This window comes from Oryzias latipes, chromosome 22, assembly GCF_002234675.1.
Source record: "Oryzias latipes chromosome 22, ASM223467v1".
Lineage (NCBI taxonomy): Eukaryota > Metazoa > Chordata > Actinopteri > Beloniformes > Adrianichthyidae > Oryzias > Oryzias latipes.
Window position 1 is genome coordinate 825,911 of NC_019880.2, and position 21,590 is coordinate 847,500.

General features: G+C 48.8%; 2 protein-coding genes across 2 annotated transcripts in view; one reads left to right on the forward strand and one right to left on the reverse strand.

Annotated features, from left to right (window-relative positions):
• The window catches only part of slc25a21 (solute carrier family 25 member 21), a 76,679-nt gene extending 69,890 nt beyond the window's left edge, over positions 1-6,789 (forward strand). The window contains exons 5-11 of the mRNA XM_023951433.1: positions 157-223; positions 707-766; positions 3,295-3,402; positions 3,480-3,644; positions 4,842-5,023; positions 5,681-5,733; positions 6,673-6,789. Coding sequence (XP_023807201.1) covers positions 157-223; positions 707-766; positions 3,295-3,402; positions 3,480-3,644; positions 4,842-5,023; positions 5,681-5,733; positions 6,673-6,734 — 697 coding nt within the window. The 3' untranslated portion in view covers positions 6,735-6,789. The remainder of the gene's footprint in view (positions 1-156; positions 224-706; positions 767-3,294; positions 3,403-3,479; positions 3,645-4,841; positions 5,024-5,680; positions 5,734-6,672) is intronic.
• Positions 6,790-8,422: 1,633 nt separating this feature from the next.
• Positions 8,423-12,972, reverse strand: pax9 (paired box 9). The gene is made up of 3 exons (XM_023951988.1): positions 12,776-12,972; positions 11,788-12,402; positions 8,423-9,225 (listed from the first exon to the last, which is right to left on the reverse strand). Exons 1-3 carry the CDS (start codon positions 12,777-12,779, stop codon positions 9,050-9,052), a joined length of 795 nt encoding a protein of 264 aa, XP_023807756.1. The 5' UTR covers positions 12,780-12,972; the 3' UTR covers positions 8,423-9,049.
• Between the last annotated feature and the right edge of the window lie 8,618 nt (positions 12,973-21,590).

Sequence of the window (21,590 nt, forward strand, 5' to 3'; positions counted from 1 at the left end):
CCTTCTTTCCAGCCTTCCTTCCAGTTTGCAGAGTTTCTCATCTCCTGAATAAAGACGTAGGAGATGGAGTTTTGGATGACAACTTTTCTTGTCCTCTAGACATGTGAAGCCAGGGAGGCTCCCATTTCACCGACACAATCTCTTTTCTGTCTCCAGATTTTTTGGCTTCTACAAGGGAATCCTGCCTCCAATTTTGGCTGAGACTCCAAAGAGAGCAGTCAAGGTAACGGATGTTCACGCTTGCCTTTAAAAAGCTGAAAAGCATCTGAGGATGTCATGCAACGCTCAGGATCCTGTTTCTACGTGGCCCTGTGCCAAGTGAAAGCGCTCCGGCTGCAGCTCCTCTGACGGGACGCACATGTGGGCTAAAGGCTCCGCTAGGACGTCCCAGGAGCCCTGTCCTCTCCCATCATGCAGGGGGGGGCAGAGGGAGCAGGATGCTTGGCATAAAGCTGCCTGGTAATGAGATGCTGGAGACAAAGTGAACGTTAAAAATAACGCTCCCACTGAGAAGATGGGCTCGCTGATGGGAGGCATTTCTGAGCAGAGGAGTAAAGCAAATGAAATCTGCATTTCGGCATTTTGCTCAGATAAATCAGAGGCAGCGTGTGCTTCAGGACGTTCTGCAGAGAACACACTCCTGAGGACTTTCAGCACATCTGTGTCTGTCTGAATAAGCTGATTGATCCTGATGTTTCTCCTGCAGTTCTTCACCTTTGAGCAGTACAAGAAGCTCCTGGCTTTGACCCCCCTGTCTCCGGGTTTGGTGAGTCTTCCAAACAAACACAGACCTGAAACAACAGCACCGAAATCCGCTCACCTGCCAAAAGAAAGGAAAGCTGAGACAGACGCCAAGAATGTCCTCAGCAGGAAAACCACAGCAGATGCAAATGTTCTTGTTAACATTCAGCTTTCACTGCTGCTCCGAGGGGGGGGTTGTGGGGTTTTAGAGCATTTTTACTTTCTGAATATAGAAAATGTTTGCCGTTAGAAGCGGATTATTCCTTTGCTCTGCCAACTTTGAGAAGATAAAACTGATGGAGTCTGTCTGTCTGAACCGAAGCTGTGATGACTTCATGATGACTAACGTCTTCCACGATGAAGACCTCCACAACACGATGAAGGCTGTTAGCAGCACCCTGGAGCTTGCAGCTCTGCGATCTTCTGTGTGTGTATGTGTACATATATGTGTGTATATATACACTGGGAGCTTGAGGGTCCTGCAGTATCTTAGCTGTTCCTGTTCTTTTCTGGACTGAGAGGTCTGAGGTCTTTCCAGGTATCTGTTGTAGCCACTCCTCCAGCTTGGGGGTTACTGCCCCCAGTGCTCCAATTACCACAGGCACCACTGTCACCTTCACTTTCCAGGCTTTCTCCAGTTCTTCTCTGAGTCCCTGGTATTTCTCCAGTTTCTCATGTTCATTCTTCCTGATGTTCCCATCGCTTGGCACTGCCACATCCACCACAACGGCTTTCCTCTGTTCTTTATCCACCACTACAATGTCTGGTTGGTTCTCCATTACCATCCTATCAGTCTGGATCTGGAAGTCCCACAGGATCTTTGCCCTCTCATACTCTACCACCTTCAGAGGTGTTTCCCATTTTGACCTTGGGGTTTCCAGTCCATATTCTGCACACATGTTCCTGTATATTATTCCAGCCACTTGATTGTGGCGCTCCATGTATGCTTTACCTGCCAGCATCTTACACCCTGCAGTTATGTGCTGGATTGTTTCAGACGCCTCTTTGGACAGCCTACACCTTGGGTCTTGTCTGGTGTGGTAGATCTACACCTTGGGTCTTGTCTGGTGTGGTAGATCTACACCTTGGGTCTTGTCTGGTGTGGTAGATCTACACCTTGGGTCTTGTCTGGTGTGGTAGATCTACACCTTGGGTCTTGTCTGGTGTGAGAGATCTACACCTTGGGTCTTGTCTGGTGTGGTAGATCTACACCTTGGGTCTTGTCTGGTGTGGTAGATCTACACCTTGGGTCTTGTCTGGTGTGGTAGATCTACACCTTGGGTCTTGTCTGGTGTGGTAGATCTACACCTTGGGTCTTGTCTGGTGTGGTAGATATACACCTTGGGTCTTGTCTGGTGTGAGAGATCTACACCTTGGGTCTTGTCTGGTGTGGTAGATCTACACCTTGGGTCTTGTCTGGTGTGGTAGATCTACACCTTGGGTCTTGTCTGGTGTGGTAGATCTACACCTTGGGTCTTGTCTGGTGTGGTAGATCTACACCTTGGGTCTTGTCTGGTGTGGTAGATCTACACCTTCGTCACGCCCACGCTGCAGTTGGGTCTGGTCAAACGCTCCAAAACCACATTTACCAATCTGACACCTTGTGGACACGTTCAGCGCGTCATCCATCTGTCATGGCGGATGGCGGCCCACTGCAGTCTGCTGTTCCGTTCAGGTAGAACGGACCACACAGGCGGGTCCTAGTCGCTCAGAGAGGTAAAGCAAGTCTTCCAGAATGCAAATATTTAAATAAAAAGTGAAGATAAAGATATAAAATACATACAGATGAATGTTTTCCAGCAGATGCTCTTGAACAGCAGACATTTAACAAACTAGCAGTCTTTTACCCCTGCTTTGGTTTATTTGTTCTGTTTTTTTGGCTTCAAATTTCCCGGCACAGTTTTCCATTAGGCCACACCCCTCAAAGGCCTGGGAGTATGGTCACACACACCTCCAGTGCAGCGGATTTAAAGATGTCCCGTGTGTCTTCATGGGGCCGGCCCAGCTGAATGCCTTCAGTCTGATTAATGAGGACGCGCGCAGTAATCACGGCGAGGAGCTGGAGGTGCTGCCTGGCTGTGTAAACACGTGAGGGACGGCTGCCGCGGTTCTGACAGCCACATAAAGGCCGGGAAGACTAACGAGCTATAGACACGTTCTCGACATGTTCCCATGACGCCTCTTTCTGAGCACGCATCCATGCGGCAGCCCGCACACACACACACACACACACACACACACACACACACCCACACACACACACACACACACACATACACACACACCCACACACACACACACACACACACACACACACACACCACTGCATGTAATGTATGCACATAGAATCTGACACGCAGTTCAGACCCCCACCCCCTGTGTGTGTGTGTGTGTGTGTGTGTGTACATACATATACGTCTATGTGTTTGTGTGCAGAGACTAAAAACCTCTTGACTCTCCTCTTTGCAGCTTTCTTCTGTTTTGCTGTTTCTCCAAAAACCTTTTTGCTGCTGCCTCAGCTCTAAATCATGTCCTCCCCCCCCCCCCCCCCAGGCGCTGTCTGCAGCGGGGCTGGGCTCAGGTTTAACGGAGGCCGTCGTCGTCAACCCGTTTGAAGTGGTGAAGGTCGGTCTCCAAGCCAACAGGGACTCCTTCAAAGAGGTAGCTGGAAGTCAGAGGGTTAGAGTCCCGGTTGGCGTGCAGCGGTCTCTGTCTGACCCCAGGCTTCGTCCCAACAGCAACCGTCCGCCTTCGCACAAGCCCGGCGCATCATCCAGGTGGACGGGTGGGGGCTGAGGGGCCTGAACAAAGGGTTAACCTCCACGCTGGGACGCCATGGAGTTTTCAACATGATCTACTTTGGCTTCTACTTCAACGTGAAGGACGCCGTTCCTCCCAGCCCGGTAACAGAGCGCAGGGGAGGGAAGGCGGAGCTCGGAGCTGGTTTGGGTTTTGTTGTTTTTGTCTGGCTGACTCGTCCAGTCCTGTCGGGTTCCAGAGAAGAACAACAAGCTTTCATGGTAGGAGCAGGCAGACTGGAAGGAGGAAGCAGAAATCAGAGGGACGCTTGGAAGATCAGCCGCACTAATACCTCGTCTGTTTGCTCTTCATAACATCCTCAAAGTCTCAGATTACACATCCGGCAGAGCCTGATGGCCCAAACAAAAGTTAATTTTGTTTAATGGAAACGTTACCATACGCCGGTTCCACATGTACAAACCAGAGCATTCGATTAACTCCAATGAACTAATTGGAAGCAGACAGTAGTACTTTCGGCGGGAGGCCGGCCTCTGACATCCTCCAGTGTCTTTGCGGGGAGGCGAATGATTCCCCCCCCCTGAGGATGAGGACCAGGCCTTTGGGACGGTCCGGTGTGTGCGCGGCCGAACGCGGCACGCGGCCATCAGAGGTGGTGGGGGTTTGTCTGCAACATGAGCAATGAGCTTACAAGTCAGTCGTGACTGTAGTCAAATCTGAGCCCGGCTCCTCCTGGAGAGACATTTGAATAGCAGATGGAGGCCGAGGAGGGCGCTCCGCCGGCCGCCTGAGGACTTGTTTGCTCAAGGCTATTAGGAAGTGGGCTGATGGGTGCACCTCGGCCGCAGCGCCATCGCCCCCCCTCTCTCACCGCATCCCACTTGAGAAAACCTGGAGAAGTGGGATTAGCTGTTGATTTACCGCCACTCTTGGGGTGTCCGGCTTCTTGAGGAAGGCCTGGACCCAGAAGACTGCTGTCATTTGTAAAAATATCCTGGCCAATTAGCTGTCAGAGCTGTGAGTCTGGGCCGCCCCGGTACAGTAATGCCCCTGTGCCGAGTCACAGCCCAATTACCCAAATTGTCCCCATATGCCTCCCCAGTCTGCCTGCATGAACCCTGTTTATAAATCCTCCATCTTGACTCCCCAAAGAACATGTGCTTCATTTCAGCCAATCAGAGGGCTTCTGCCAGCCAGGAAGCACTAATCTGCCCCCTGCTACCAGAAAATGATCCCAGCTTTCATGCCAGCTTTGCAGTTCAATGCTCTGCTGCCTCCGTGTTCTGTCCAGACCGTGGCGGGACGTTTGTCACCAACGCCGTTCCTCTGACTGTTCTCTGCAGGACGCCACGCTGGAGTTCCTGAGGAAGTTCACCATCGGCCTCCTGTCAGGAACCATCTCCTCCTGCGTCAACATTCCCTTCGACGTGGCCAAGAGCCGCATCCAGGGCCCCCAGCCCCAGCCGGGGCAGATCAAGTACCGCACCTGCCTCCAGACCATGGCTCTGGTGTACCGCGAAGAGGGGTACGAACCAGGGGGGGTACATGTCATCACACAAGTGCACGTCAGAATGTGGAGTTTGAGCTGGGCTGTGGTGCAGCGTCTCCCTTCAGGAGCAATGCCGGCTGCACGTGATGAATGTTTTGTTGGCAGTGGCCTGCGGCTGTCCGCTTCCCCCTGCTGGACCGCCCTAATGTTTGGAGGACGTCGTTAGTGAGGGGAGCGGCGCTGAAACGGGGGTGCAGGGAGTGTGCCCCCGTGCGCCACATCCAGTCCCCCTCGGTAACACAACACAGTCCCGGCTAATTAGTGGTCCCTATGGGAGACGTCGTTAAGCAGCCCCTAACGAGGCGCGCGGCGCTCCGTGGGTCAATCTAATCAGACAGAAGGCCGGAGAGGAAGTGGGCTGAGCCTTATTAACGCCATCATGGCGGGGGCAGGGAGCAGGACAGGGGGCACGAGGCAGAGGCTGGCGGCCACTCATCACCTTGAATGCATTAAGCAGAAGGGAATGTCTCCACTTATGCGGCGCACAACGGCACGCCGTCATCCGTCACATCAGTCCAGCCGCTCGCTGGAAGAAGATTTTTATTTGAGAGACGAAGCCTCGGAATGTGTCTGATCCACAGGAGCGGTTCTGCAAAGCACACATTTATCTTCTCTGCTTTGTCTTTAAAACAGGTTCTTGGCGCTCTACAAGGGCCTCGTTCCCAAGATAATGAGACTCGGACCAGGTACCAGGATCAGAACCTTTAGGACACTCCACACAGTAGAGGCTTTCTCAGATCAGAGCTCTGAAGAATCTCGGCTGCTAAAAACCTCAACGCCGTCTGCTGTCGTCAGAATTTGACCTTTTTTGAACGTCAGACTTTCAGCAAACTCCATTTTACCAAAGGAGGCCGTGAAAGCGCGTTCCTGTTGGAGTGGTGGGGAGGAACCGCATTGATCCGTTCCACGCCACAACACGGGTTTTCCTGAGCCGGGCCTCAGAAAAGCCCCCCTCCCCTCTGGATCCGCTCGCTCCCCCTGTCTGAGGATCCAGAACCTTCTGGACCCTGTTGGACACACGCCTGCAGGTTCAGCTCACCTTGATGCTGAATCAGCTGACCGTTCACTTAATTTGGGACGCATTTCAGCACGAAGATCATCGATCTGCCCCCCCAGATCATCGATCTGCCCCCCCAGATAAAGCCTCAAACTTATAAAAAAATATGTGATTGATGTCATTTATGACACACAAACGCCTCAGTGACAGTCAGAGCTCTGAACTCTGAACCTGCCGTCTGTTAATGTTCATTTGTCTGACTTGGATTGTTTTATCACCAATTTACTTTATGTGTGGTTTCATCTATATATGTAATGTTATGTAAATATATTTTTATCTTTTATGGTGATTTTAACGTCTAGAGGGACTGCAGATGAAAAATAGCCCTTTGGGTAACTGGCATGTTGACAGGAATGTTTATTCATATGCGCTGCATCCAAACATGAATAAACCTGAAAATATAATAATAATATATAGACAATAATAGAAAATAATAGACAATAATGTAAAGTCATAAACTGCTGTGACGGAAACGGGAAACTTTGACATTTGACACATTATTTTGTAGAAAAACAGAAATGAGACAAATGTTTGTCTGTCGTTTATTTGGTTGTGTTCATGTCTGCAGGCGGAGCCGTGATGCTGCTGGTGTATGAATACATGTCAGGATGGCTGCAGACACACTGGTAACACTCAGGGGGGGTCACAGAGCGGGTTTTTCTAATAAAGGAAAACGTTTGAAATATTCTGTTCTGGTTCTTTCTGTTCTCTGGAAACATTTCTCTTTAGATTAAATCTAAATGTTTGCAGCTCCATTTATACATTTTTCAAGTCTTAACCTCTTCAGATGGCGTGCGCGCGTGGGCATCACATTGTGGGTTAACGTCGTTATCACTGGCTCCTGTGACCAAAGCGGGTTAGCTCACATGTTAGCGCGGGTCTGAACAGGTTAAAAGAAAGAGCGGTTTCAGAAACTGATTCTGATCATTTTCATGAGCAGTCCTCGTTTTTGGAGACCCTCGTGCACGCGTAGAGCTTGAATCCACGCGCTTCCTCAATGTTTATTTTTATTGGGGGGGGGGGGTTAACGTGCACAGAATTGTGTGAGCGAGCGCGTGCTCCCTGTGCATAAAAATCCCTTTTCTTTTCTTCTGTTTTGTTTTCCTGCTTTTTGCTAATAAAGTTTTTTTTGCGTCATCGCTGCAGTTTCTCGGCCTGTGAAGATGAGCTGCCCCCCCCCCCCCTCCTGCAGAAACCTAAAACAACCACCGCCCCCCCCCCCCCAATCAGTCATCGTTTCCACAAACATGCGAAAGCGCGCGCACCTGCTGCGTAGCCTGAGCGCTACCCTTCACGCACGCTCCTTTTTTTGGCCGGGGGGGGGGGGGGGGTCGGTATTGACAGACAAACACAGAGAGTCGATCTGTGGCTGTATAACCCCACCCTACCCCTCCCTCCCACCCCTGTTTCTGAAATGAAGTTCTCAGCTTCTGTGGCAGAACTGACAGCCCCCCCCCCCCATAAATCATCAGTGTAACCCCCCCCTCCTCCTTTTCTTCACACCCTTCCAACATTTCTCTTCTCTCTGCCCCCCCCCCCATGCAAATGCAGCTGATAATTATCATCCGTGAAAATGCTCACAATTTGCACGACGTGTTAAGGCAATGAAGCGTGTGCACGGGCGCGTGCACCAGGTGTGCGCAAAGACGGTTGCGTTCTGCAGAGCTGAAGGCCTCAATGCAGTCCCCCCCCCTCCATGAGACGATCCCCTCTCATGATGTGGGGGGGGGGGCGTTCTGCAGGTAAAAAAGTTTCTCTTTTTTTGCGGTAATTAAATACAAAGAGCCTTTTTCAGAGGGGGGGGGGGGGTCACGCGCAGGTGGTGATGGATGTTCGTGGGAGGGGGGGTCCAGCCAGCACGTGATCCTCCAATCCCTGTGATGTGGTTCACGTACGGTCAGAGGAACGCCACCATCCCTGAGCAACGGTCCGTGACCGCGGGACGCAGGAGAGTTTTCCAAGTCAAATCAGCCCCTCCCGCAGAGGCTGTTGACACTGTTTCTGCTGGGGGGGTGGGGGCAGGTGAGGAACTTTATCAGGCCATCAATCCCTCTGCACCTCTTCGCTGGAGCCCACTTTGTTTAAATCCCTTCTTTCCACTGCAGGGCCAGACATGCTCGCTAACTTATTGCCCCCCCCCCCCTCCCGCAAAAGTTGCAGAAAGAATTTTTGCATCATTTGGCTTCATTTGTCAGCTGTCCGGCGCGTGATGAACGCCCCGCGTCGCCTCGACAGGCCCGGTTTGGCCTGCCGGGGGGGCTGGGGGGGTCGCGTTCGGGTCAGCGGGCCTAAAGAAAAAAAGCTGCAGGAATCAGAGGTTGCTGGTTTGAAAACGTCTTTATTGACCTTCAGTCACACAAACGTCTGAACCCACAGACCGGCCGGTCCGCGCGCCTCCACCGGCAAGCGGGGCCTCGAGCCGTGACGCACGTGGGGCACCTCTAACCCCCCCACCACCACCCCGAACCCGCACGACTTAGAAAATCTGTGGATCTGGATTCTGCAAACAACCGAACCCCGTCCGGACCGGGAACAGCCGCAGACCGGAATACATTCAGCTTCTTTGTGCAACATCTGGCAGGTGTTACCGGCCCCGGTCCGACACCAGAACCGTCCCAGCTCCGCCCGAACACGTGCAGGTTCCACACTGTCCGCGAGGCCAAATTGCACTTCATTCAACGCACCTCCAGCTAATAAATAAACGTCTTTGTACAGGGGGGGGGGGGGGGGTCCTCTCTCCTCATGAGCGACTGTGGGGGGCAACGCGGGGGCTACAGCCGCGCGTGCGGTGTGTCGGTGGTGCGGGACGTTACCCGGTCTCTGGCCGATGTGACGTGGAGCGGCGCGTCGGTCCTTCCTCGGTTGTTTTGAATGTTTACTCCCGGGGGGTAGGGGGGGTCTTCCCCCCTCCCCGTCGTGGCAATAGTTCGTGGAGCTTCATGGCGTCACAGCTGTGGGGACAGAGAGCACTGCCACTGGCCGGCCGCCACGTGGGTCCGGTCACACAGGCCGACGTGGTGCCGCTGCACCCCGTGGAGGGTGACGCTGGGGTGGGAGGGGGGCAGGGAGGGGTGCGGGGTGCTGTGACAGAGCTGCTCACTGTGGGCGATCCACTCTGCGTCTGCAGTGACAGAAACATGAAGGTGAGTGAGTGACAGACAACACTGATGACAACATCATGAATGACGTGATGGAACCTCCGCGCGCGTGGAACCTCAGAGTTTTACAAACTGAGGAAGCCCCCCCCCCCCCCTGATATATTTTGGGGGGGGGGGGGGGGGGTTGAGGCTGATCGACGGATAAATGAGGTGAGCTCCTCTGGCAGACCAACGCCGTTTCACGGGGGGAATTCCCGCCAGCTTCGGAGCCGCGCGCCAGGTCTTCTTCTCAGGGGTGGTCTCCGAGCTTCTGCTTCTTCCGAGGGATTCGAACCTGAAACTTTCCTGATCTGGATTTTTTGATTGTTTTCTGCAGGAAAAGCGCGGTTCTTCCTCTAAAGTAGGATTTTCCAGATCAGGATCAGGTCTCGCAAACGCATCACAGTCTGGTCACGCACGACTAAAGTTTGCGTGAATGACTTTGAAGCTCCTCTGTTTGCGTTCATAACTTCTGTGATTACAGAATTGAAGTTTCTGTCATTGATTTTTAAAAAGATAAATGTTGATGCAGCATCTGATGGTTTTAGTCTCATTTTCCTAAATATATTTAATTCATAGAAAATGAGAATTGTGGAATAAAAAATATTAAACAGATTTCAGGACGTTTGTCCTCCAAAGTTTGTCGTAAATAAATGCAAACTATTTTATTTTAGCAAAATATTTTCTGCATTTTAGGTAGAACAGGTAACTAAATATATACTTTAAATTAGAAAAGCCGCGCGCGTGCTCCCGCGCCTATTTGCATGGGTTTTTTTAATGTTAAAATTGCACGCGCTCATATCGGGGCCTTCAGCCTCCGTCCGCCCTGAAAAAGCGCCTTAATCAGCTGATTAGGTTCTGCAGGAAACACCTGAGCGGCTCCTGCAGCGGGAAGCGCGCGGGACTCACCTGAAAATCCGACAGTTTCTACTTTTAAACCCTTTTTTTTTCTTTTTCAAATTTTTCACATGTCGCCCCGCGCAGACAAACACGCGCGCTGGACAGAAAATACAGTTTTAAAATAAAATAAATGTTTTGATTTGGATAAGGAGATAAGTGTGAAGGAGTCACGCATGCGCGCAATGTCCCCTTCCAGATAAAATTAAAAACAACGTAATTAACGTAAATCAGCCGTTAAGTTTCATTAACGACAGATTTGGGACAAATCCTGAGAAATAGAAGAAATTTTGAGAAAAGTGGAATTTAATAAATGAAATAAAAAAATATGGAAACTTGACAAAAATATTTGGACAGTTTTTCTATTTTGTAAATAAACTTTAAAAACAAAAAATTGCAGGCACGGACATTGAGCGCACGAGCGCCGGTTTCAGACAGAATCGTTAGGCCTCTAAAGCGGTGTGCCCCCCCCCCCCCCCCCCCTCACCGCACCCCGACAGCACTGTGACCCCCGCTGACATCCCGGTAAATCTCTTTCTTCATGTATTTCTGCTCCGTTTTAACGTGCAGATCAACGTTTTCGGCAGATTTAGGCCGCTAACGGAGGCGCCTGCGCAGTGAGGTGTTTGTGTTTTTAATCTAAAACTTTTAGCTTTAGGCTGCTTTGATGTTCTGGACTTCATTTAAAACAATCCAGCTTTAGTTTTAATTTTCTTAAGTTGTTTTCGGGTTTTCTTTTCTTCTTCCTTTTATATATTTTTTATTTTTTGACCTGGACCGCCGTGTCTGACTGGCGCGCGCGGTCCTCGGTTTGGCGCCTGGCAGGAAAAATCTGACACCGACTGAGGAGCAACAACAGGCAGGAGGAGCAGGAGAAGAGGAGCGGCGCGCGCTCGTGGCTGCTCCTTACATCAGTTTTAGTTTAGAAGTCCTGAGTTTGAGCCGCGTGCACCGCCGCGAGCTTTAGCTAGTTTTTACTTTCTGAAATATGAATATTTTAGTTTAACTTTGGTCCACGTTTCGTGGAAATAACTTCAGGAAATCTTCTCATTTTCTGACAATTGTTGACCAACTTTAATTGCAGCATTTAGTAAAAATGGCGCAGATTTCCTGAAGTTGCGGTTTGACCCGCAGACTGAGGCTTTTCTTTGCCTTCCTGCTCTGCGCGGAGCAGATACGGGATCGAACCTTTTCTTGCTGCTGTTTGCCTGCGAGCCGCGCCGGAACAGAGGCCGGAGTCCTGACTCAGTTTAACTCCAGAAAATAACAGCAAATAAAAACGCAACTTCGTCTGCGGTCATTTTGCAGCGGGACTTTGAGGCGGATCCCGCCGGTTCCCTGACGGCGGCGGGACGCCTCTGCTGCGAGCTCGCGCCCCCACCCCTCCGCCGGCTCACAGGCCCCCGCGCAGCCGAGCCCACCATTACCCGTGATTCATGCCGGATCCCGTTTCACTCTTTCCAAAACATCTGCGGTTTGGTTGAACGGCGAGTTCTGTGAGCCTGACGCGCGCGCGGGCGCGCTCTGCGCGACCCGGCCGCGAGCACGCGCTCTGCAGCTCATCTGAGGCTCTCTTGACCTTTAGACGCGTTTCCATCAGCAGAAGAGTTTCTCTGAAAACACGCGCGCGCGCGCCGAACAGAACTTACTTTGCTGCTCCGTGATGGACCGGATCCCCAGAATGTCCGTGACGGAGTGCGACGAGGGCCAAATCCTGTGCATGGCCATGTGTCCGGGAAGGGTGGGCATGCCCGGGGGGGTGGGCACCTTGGATGCGGGGTATGAGTACAGGTGGTTGTATGGTAACGCGGGCTGTGGTGGAGCGTGCGGCGCGGGCTTGCCCGCCTCGTACTGGCTCTGCGGGGTCAGATTCCCGATCTTGTTGCGGAGGATCCGGCTGATGGAGCTCACGGACGGCAGGTTGAACTTGTCGCAGACCCCGTCGGCCAGCAGCCGGTCCCGGATCTCCCAGGCAAAAATCCCGGGGTCTCTCTGCTTGTACGTCCGTATGTGCTTCACCACGGTGGGGGTGGTGACCCGCGGCTTGCTGCCTCCGATGGCCCCCGGGAGGATGGAGCCGGTCTCGTTGTAGCGCGCCAGGATTTTACTGACGCAGCCGTGAGAGACGCGCAGCTGCCGGCTGATGTCACAGGGCCGAATCCCGAGCTGGGCCAGCTCCACTATCCGGAGCCGGATGGCGTTGGGGAGCGGCCGGCCGTTCACGAAGACCCCGCCGAGCTGGTTGACCTCTCCGAAGGCGGGTTCTGGTGTCAAAAACAAACAGACAACAGTGACACAGGCGCGAGCCCCCCCCCGCTCCCCCCTCAATGTCTGAAACGTCTGAAGCATCTGGATGAACTTCAGTCTGAAAGATCCCGCGAGATTAAATCACGCTTTCTGCCTGTTTTTGCGGCACAAAACTTTTTTTGTTTTGTTTCTGTTCTGCAAGTTTCTGCGGGATCCGGAACGGAGGCCGAACGCACGCGGATCCCCGCGCGTGCCTGTCAGCTCCACATCCGCCGTTCCTCTGGATGAACGCCTCCGACACTTCAGCTAAAGTCTCATCAGTCTGTCCCGCGGGGGACGCGTGTGAGCGCGCGCGACCCCACCGTCTACAAGATCCAACGACGGACTCACCCATGGCGTTGAACCCGCAGAGGAAGTACACGGTTTCCGGTTCGTGGCTCCTGCGGGGATCCTGCTGCGCGTCCAGCGTGCCCGCCGTCCACAGCCGCGATCAGCGAGAACTCTTCGTGCGCGACGACGACCAGAAGTTCAGACGCTCGATGTTCGTGACGGCGCAGCGGGCAGCTTACATCTGCTGGAACCGGGGGGCGGGGCTTAGGTCGCCAGCGCGCCGCTCATTGGCGCAGCCCGCCTCTCCGCGCTCCGGTCCGGGCGATGCTGAGGCGCCATTGGTGCAAAGTTTGACATGACAAGAACACGGGGACCCCCCCCCCCCCCGCACACCCCCAACATCTGCAACCCTCCTCATCCTCATCATCATCCTATTCTGCCCCATCTGAAAGGAAAACCGTGGATGCTATATGACGCATCTGTTTGTTGTTGACGCACGCGCATCATGGATTCATCTTCATTGTCTAGCAGGAAAACGCGCTTAAAGCTGCGCGTGACAACAAAAGAACAAACCAAACCGTTTCTCTGCTCTCCTCCGTTTCACAATAAAACCTAAAAACGGAAACCTGAAGTGGACGTGATTTCCTCCGAGGAATCCCTGAGCCCCACTCTCTTCTCCTCCTCTTCCTCCTCGCGATCTTCCCCGTCTGCCTCATGTCATCACAAACACCGAGCAGAACCATCCTGGTTCCGGGTCCACTCCGGCCGGGAACGCAGACGTTTCGCGCCAGTTTTTATTTTTTTATTTTTGTCTATTTGGGTATGAAAAACCTTTTCTTTCTGTTTTTATTTCATTGAAATGCACGAAAGAATTCAACTGACAGACCAACGTTTCCTCAGATGACGCGCGTGCATGTTCCACATTTGTGGGACACAATAATCGCTTCACGGCGCTTCCTCTCTGGCGCTCGCGGTCCCTTCCCCGCGCGGGAACCCCGCGTGCGTACAGGAAGCGACACCTCTGCGCTGCTGCTTCAGAGGGAGGCCGCGTGACGTTTGACCCCATCCCGCACGCCGAGTAGCAGCACGCACGGAGGCTTGAAAAGGCCGCGCGGGTTAGTGCGCGGAATCTGCGCTAACACGCGCAGCGACTGTGCGGCCTGCACGTGCACAGCAAGGGCTCTTTTGTGTTTTGTGCACGCGGGAGCAGCGGGTGTTTGGTTGACCTTCATCCACATCAGTTAAATGTTGAATCTAAAAGGTTTTCTTGTTTTTCTTTTTCAATGGATTTGATTTCAGATTTGATTCGTTTTCTGCTTTCAGGACCGTGATGTCGTTGGCGTGCACCTGCACGCGCGCACTCATTATCCAGGCCTCTTGATGCTTGAATCAACATGAGGTCAGTGGTGTTGGGGGGGGGGGGGTGTCAATCGGCCCGTGGCCTCTTCATCTTCATCAGCAGCGCTCAGAGACGCGCGTGCGCGCGCGCATCCAACATTCAAAACAAATGAAGGGGAAACGACTCGATTACTTTTGCATTTTTGTAATTGTTTTTCTTACTTTTCTGTTATTAGTATTAATTTTAATTACAGTGAAAAATACCCCCCCCACCCCCCTCCACGCAGAGCTGCGGGTTTCCCGGGATTCCACCGCATCAGCTGCTCCGGTCTTATTCTGTCAATTATTTGATGATTTTTATTTCTTAACGTTTCTAAGGGAAAGTTCATCCGTCCTCAGGGATCTGCGGGATCTGCGTGGATCTGCGGGATCTGCGGGTTTGCAGCCTCTCCAGGTTTTGTTTCCGTCTGTCTGCGCAGATTTAGGATCATCCGCCGCTTCTGACGGTAAAAAACCGTTTTGTTCCATCTAGAGAAAAGAGTCACAAACGCAGGAGGAAGATGCGTGAAGTGCGTGTTTTTCAGGCGTGAACGGCAGAACTAGAAGACTTAAATCTTCTCGCGCGCTCAAAGGAAGATTTGATTCATTTGAGGCTAAATTTGTTGGGACGTTTTTGAAAATGATTGAAGCTCTTTTTTGTCAAAATGATTTTTTTTGCACATTTTAAAACTGATTAAAAGTTGCTTCAAGTTCTGATTCAACTGCAGAAAAACATCAATAATCTTCCAAAATGATCAACAAGCATAAATATATTTTTATTATCAGTTTTAAAACCAAAACCTGGAGGTCAAAAACAAAAATGATTAAATAAAGTTCAAGTTTCATTTTATTTTTAGGTTTCGATTTTTGTTTTATTAAATTCACTTTTAATATTAATATTTAAATAAAGTACAATAATAAAATAATAAACATTTCCTAAAATAACATTTTCATCCAACATAAATTAATGAAACTTTTCGCTGATTTTATAATTAATATTTAGATTTTTCTGCGTGTAAAAATCCTTTTTGGTTTTATTTTCTGACGTCTCTGCGCTGCAGCGTCTTAACGGAACTGACCCCCCCCCCCCCTCCCCAGCTGCTCCCGTTGACGGTTTAATGTTGTGATGCTGCGGGACCGTCAGGGATTATTGCGGTGATCCTTCATCTTTGGGGGGGGGGGGGGGGGGGTCCTGTCATCTCCTCACAAACCAGAACCTCTGCGGCCCGAAGCGCAGCGGCTCGGCGCCCCTCTGCAGGTCAACCCCCCCCAGCCCAGCGCGGGTCACCCGCGCCGCGGCCTTAGTGGGGGAGGCGCGCGGCGTCCTCATGCTTCAGTTTCACCGGGAGGCCCGAACCGGACCGTATCTCTGACGCTCACGCGCGTTTATCACCCCGACGTCTGCGCATCTGGCACCGATTAGCTTGATTTCCCTCCGCTGCTGTCCCGGCAGAGGACACGGGGGGGGGGGGGGGGGGGGTCTACGAAACGTGCAAACGGGGTGTTGATGACAGACCACACTGTGGCGGGAAAAACCGAGGAGTCACACCTGGAGGCGCGTCAGGTGAACCCGGACACGCGGGCCGATCAAAGGAAATACCCGAGATCAATTTCTGAGATAAAAAAATTAATTAAAGTCAAACTAAATAATTTTCCGGTATTTCGATCAATTAAATGTAAAAAACATGAAAGGGGGGAAAAACGTTTCACTGATCAAATCCCGGAAAACATCTTTAGACTTTTTCCTTTCAAAATTCTGACCGTTTTAAATGAAAAAACATGAATAAATAAGCATTTACATTAAAATATCACATATGGAATAAAACTTTATTGATCCCGCAAAGCGGAAATGACTCTTTATAATTGAACAGCAGATCAATAATAAATATGACTAAAATAAAAGCCAGAATATTTGTTGATGAAGAGTCTGAGGCTGCAGGAGCAGCCATCTCCTTCCTGCAGGGAGGATGAGGAGGATGAAGAGGATGAAGAGAACGAAGAGGATTCTTTAAACCAGACGTATTTAATGTTTAAAAATTCTATCAAATCTAAATATTTTCATGACGTCATGATAAACATTCGAAACTGTTGTTATTCTGGTTTTAGTTGGTTTTGTTTGTAAACTTTCTTAGTCCGCTGCATGCGCGCGCGCGTGTGTGCGCGTGTGTGTGTTTGTGTGTGTGTGTGTGTGGGGGGGGGGCTACGCCGATGGTTCAACGCCACCAAGCAGCTTTAACGTTGCTGTGGCGCCACCCTGTGGACGTTATGGAACATTAACAGAAAGAAATAAAAAAAATGTTTCAATTATGAAAAAGATGAAATTATTTGATCATAAAAGGTTTGACTTTATTCAGTTTTTGTTCCATTTTTGTGTAAAGTCAACATGATGTTTTTGTGTATTTTATTTCTTCTGTGGGATGAAATTCAGATCAACAAATTAATTTGGATAAATAGATATAAAAAAGTAGAAACTGATTTGAATGAAACTGAGATCCAGATGTTTTCTTCTTGAGACTCAAAACGTCCCTTCTCCGGCAGGGGGCGCTCGCGTCAAGCAAATGCGCCACACGGAGGGACCGGCTGCAGGTGGCGCTGTGCCTGCGTCTGTCCTGCTGCTCCTTTTTGGGTTTTGGTTTTATTCACAATAGAAACACGTTTAACAATATCTGGTTACAAAGTTTTTAACCTGAAACAGCGAAATGAAATTTTAAAAAGAGAATTTAAATCAAGACAGGAGTTTCTGCTCACTAGAAATAAAACATTTTAAAGCTTTGAGCTGCTTCTGCCTCAAAGCAGCATCGTTCCAGGTCCCCACCCCACCCCAGAATGCTTTGCGCGTGACATCCCCACCTCCACGTGAGAAGAACTGAAGTAGTAAAAATAAAGATCTTATATTAGTAAATTAGCAAAACTTAGAAGGCAAAAGGAAAATGAACTTTGCTCTAAAATTGCTTCCTTGTCTAATAAAAGCAGTGAGAACAGCACTGAAAAAGAGCTGATAGAACTTGGTGGATATCAGAACAAACTGGAAGAAATGTGTAGAAGGAAAAGGTGCATTTAAGTGGATGGAAGAAGGGGAACAATGTTCTTCCTATTCTTTTGGATTAGAGAATTCTACTTTCAGAAATAACTCTCTGGATTCTCTTCAAATTAACAACAAAATTGAAACTGATCATAAAATTCTTGGCTCTTTTTGCTCTGACGATTCCAACAAACTTTCCTCTAATTATTCAGATACTAAAACGTGGGAGCTGCTAGATTCTATTAAACATTGGAAGATAATCAGTGAAACATAAAAAACTCTGTGATGCCAGTATAACCCTAGAGGAAGTGCAAGATGCTCTGATGATTCTAAAAAAGAACAAATCTCCCGGTAACGATGGATCCTCAAGTGAAAATATTAGCTTTGATTTTAGCCAAACGAATTAAATAAACATTCACATCTATAGACGAATCCCAGTCAGGGTTCATGTCTAATAAGCACATTACTAATAACTTCAGATTAGTCTTGGATTTATTAGATTATTCTGAACTATAAATGAGAATACTTTTATAAAAGTTGCCTAGAACATAAATTCATTTATTGATCTTTGGAAAAAATTGGTTTTGGACCATTTTTTATAAAAGCTATTAAAAATTCTCTATATTAATTCTAACAGAACAATCAAACTTAAATATGGTATGCCTCCAAGATTTCAGGTGGGTAGGGGGGCACGCCAAGGCTGTCCAGGGAGCCCCTCTTTATTCCTGCTAGCAGCTGTCATCCAGGAAAATAACATCCACTGTATTTCAGTCGCTGATAAACAAATTCATAGAAGTTGCTGACGATAAAAATATATTTTTAATCAAAATATCTTTAATAGAATCAAATAAACACAAAGAAAAACGTATTTTATGATCTTTCATATTCCTAACTCCTCAGTGTTTTATCAGGATGTTTGGATGAACAAAGAGCTGAAATCCTGGAGATGGAAATGTTTTTACATCAGTTATTGAGGATCGTTTCCCACGGCAGACCAAAAAATTCAGATCAGATTCCCGTTGTCAATCAAGCTTATTCAAAAATGTTCAGAAGCTTCTGGCCTTAAACTTAATATAAATGAATGTGAACTTTGACCTCTTTCAGTTTTGCATGGCAGACCTGTAAAATCACAAATAACGTATCTTGGAATTATGATTTCTAAAAACACAGAGGATGGATGCAATTTAAATTTGAATCTCATCATTGAAAAGACCAAAAATAGATTTAACTGCCGGCTTCAGAGGGACGGGTGCCCCCTTCAGAGGGACGGGTGCCCCCTTCAGAGGGACGGGTGCCCCTTCAGAGGGACGGGTGCCCCCTTCAGAGGAACGGGTGCCCTTCAGAGGACGGGTGCCCCCTTCAGAGGGACGGGTGCCCCCTTCAGAGGGACGGGTGCCCCTTCAGAGGGACGGGCGCCCCCTTCAAAGGGACGGGCGCCCCCTTCAGAGGGACGGGTGCCCCCTTCAGAGGGACGGGTGCCCCTTCAGAGGGACGGGTGCCCCCTTCAGAGGGACGGGTGCCCCTTCAGAGGGACGGGTGCCCCTTCAGAGGGACGGGCGCCCCCTTCAAAGGGACGGGCGCCCCCTTCAGAGGGACGGGTGCCCCCTTCAGAGGGACGGGCGCCCCCTTCAGAGGGACGGGCGCCCCCTTCAGAGGGACGGGCGCCCCCTTCAGAGGGACGGGTGCCCACTTCAGAGGGACGGGCGCCCCCTTCAGAGGGACGGGCGCCCCCTTCAGAGGGACGGGTGCCCCTTCAGAGGGACGGGCGCCCCCTTCAAAGGGACGGGCGCCCCCTTCAGAGGGACGGGTGCCCCCTTCAAAGGGACGGGTGCCCCTTCAGAGGGACGGGCGCCCCCTTCAAAGGGACGGGCGCCCCCTTCAGAGGGACGGGCGCCCCCTTCAGAGGGACGGGCGCCCCCTTCAGAGGGACGGGCGCCCCCTTCAAAGGAACGGGCGCCCCCTTCAGAGGGACGGGCGCCCCCTTCAAAGGGACGGGCGCCCCCTTCAGAGGGACGGGCGCCCCCTTCAAAGGGACGGGCGCCCCCTTCAGAGGGACGGGCGCCCCCTTCAGAGGGACGGGCGCCCCCTTCAGAGGGACGGGCCCCCCCTTCAGAGGGACGGGCGCCCCCTTCAGAGGGACGGGCGCCCCCTTCAAAGGGACGGACGCCCCCTTCAGAGGGACGGGCGCCCCCTTCAGAGGGACGGGCGCCCCCTTCAGAGGGACGGGTGCCCCCTTCAGAGGTCACTTTACCAGGAAGAACTTTACTGTCCAAAGCTGAAAGAATCTCCAGACTGACATAAACATCCTTAACTCTCAATGTCGACACATGTAAACACCTGTAAACACCTGTAAACACATGTAAACACCTGTAAACACATGTAAACACCTGTAAACACCTGTAAACACATGTAAACACCTGTAAACACATGTAAACACCTGTAAACACATGTAAACACCTGTAAACACCTGTAAACACATGTAAACACCTGTAAACACATGTAAACACCTGTAAACACCTGTAAACACATGTAAACACATGTAAACACCTGTAAACACCTGTAAACACATGTAAACACCTGGAAACACATGTAAACACATGTAAACACCTGTAAACACATGTAAACACCTGTAAACACCTGGAAACACCTGGAAACACCTGGAAACCGTTGATAAAATGCTCTACAAATGTTTTTGGAAAAACAAAACTCACTACTTTAAAGATAAAGTGCTTTGGAACACAACAGACGCAGGAAAACTTCATGTCTGAGATTTCACCCTAAATTAAACCTTTAAGATCAATTGGATTAAGAAATTCCTTAGTAACCCAGATTCCTTATGGAGTTTTATCCCAAACTATTTATTTTCTAAACTTGGTGGACTCCCTTTTCTTCTTATCTAACTATAACATTCAGAAGATGCCCATTAAATTAGTAAATTTCACAAACAAATGCTTCTGGCCTGGTCTCTAATCTATAAACATTCATTTTCTCCTCACAACTTTCACGTCTGAAATAATATTTATACATAAATAAATCTTTATTCTTCCCTTACTGGTTTATAAATAACATAAATAATATGTAAATCCACTTTTTGACTCAAGAGGGTGTTTAATGTCCTACAATCCATTTCTAATATTCCAGTTACCCCAAAAGAATTAGCAGTAATCATGGATGCAGGAATGAAGGAATTATAATGTTATTTAAAGGTTTTGTACACCTTTACCCTCCATTCAGTCTCTTTATTTGAAACTAACATTGGTAAACCTGCTTTACTATACGAGAACAACAAGAAATAAAAGATAAGATCCCTGTTTCAGGAAGATATTGCAGTTGTTCCCCATGTGACCCACTATTGGAGAACATCTGCTCCAGATGTTGAATGGAAGAAAGTTTGTCCTCCAAAGATTTTATTTCAAATAATCTTTTGGGATGTTTGTATTAATTTTCTGCACAGATGCTGCAGCCAAATCCTCACATCACACAGACATTCTTCTGTAAATGAGACACTGAAACAATCACACATCTATTCTGGAAATGACCACAAACAACAACTTTTTGGAAAGAATTTTCCTCTTTTGTTCAATGGAAGATTTATAAAAAAATTGATCTGATATACAAAGATATATTATTTGGTTTTTATAATGTTAAAACTACATTAATAAGGGAATACTACTTAGTTAGCCTTCTAATAATACTAGCCAAACTTCATATTCATAAATGCACATTTTCTGAAAAGAAAACCTTATTCAAACTTTTTATGATTGAATTAAACCAATCGATATCTTATGATTCTTAATTCTGTCTGATAAAAGCTGGGAACCAGATATTGATAAATCATGTAATACAATGGTTATAGTATAACAGGGTGGGATTATATAAGTTCACTTCCTTCCACTCCCTTTAAAGCAATATTTATTAATATGTCTAATTATCCTAAGTTTGATTAGTTACTGTATGAATGTATAACTGATGATTATATTGCTGTTGTGTATTATTTCTACTTAATTGCTTGAAATAAACCATTTCAAATCAAAAAAATACCAGAAAAATAAAATCTTCTTCAAACCCCAAAGCTATAAGAACCTTTGACTCCCTGGAATGTTTTAAATGTTCAGAACTTCCTGCTTTACTGCTCTAGTTTATGATCTTTTTTTCCTTTGTTCTTTATGTTCCTCTGACACATTTTGTTACTCATTTTTCTATCTGTGTCCTTTAAAGTTGACTTATTTGGTACTATGATGCAGTAAATCTTCAATAAAGATTAAAGAAAAAAAAGTAGTAATAATAATAATAATAAACGTTATTTGTATAAGATAAAAATCAGAAAGTGCTTCACAATAAAACACAGAATATAAAACGAATGACAAAGCAACTAAAGATGTTTTTTACAGAAAACACTGAGTCTGTCAGTAAAACTGCATGATAGAGGCTGATTGATCATCTAAACCATGTTGGATCTAGTGTTCAAATGGTCTG

What these genes read in the sequence shown, in the direction of transcription:
- pax9 (XM_023951988.1), bottom strand. An exon ending in GTCCATCACGGAGCAGCAAA is followed by an intron (nt 9,226 to 11,787) that starts GTAAGTTCTGTT and finishes CTGTCACTGCAG; the next exon opens with ACGCAGAGTGGATCGCCCAC.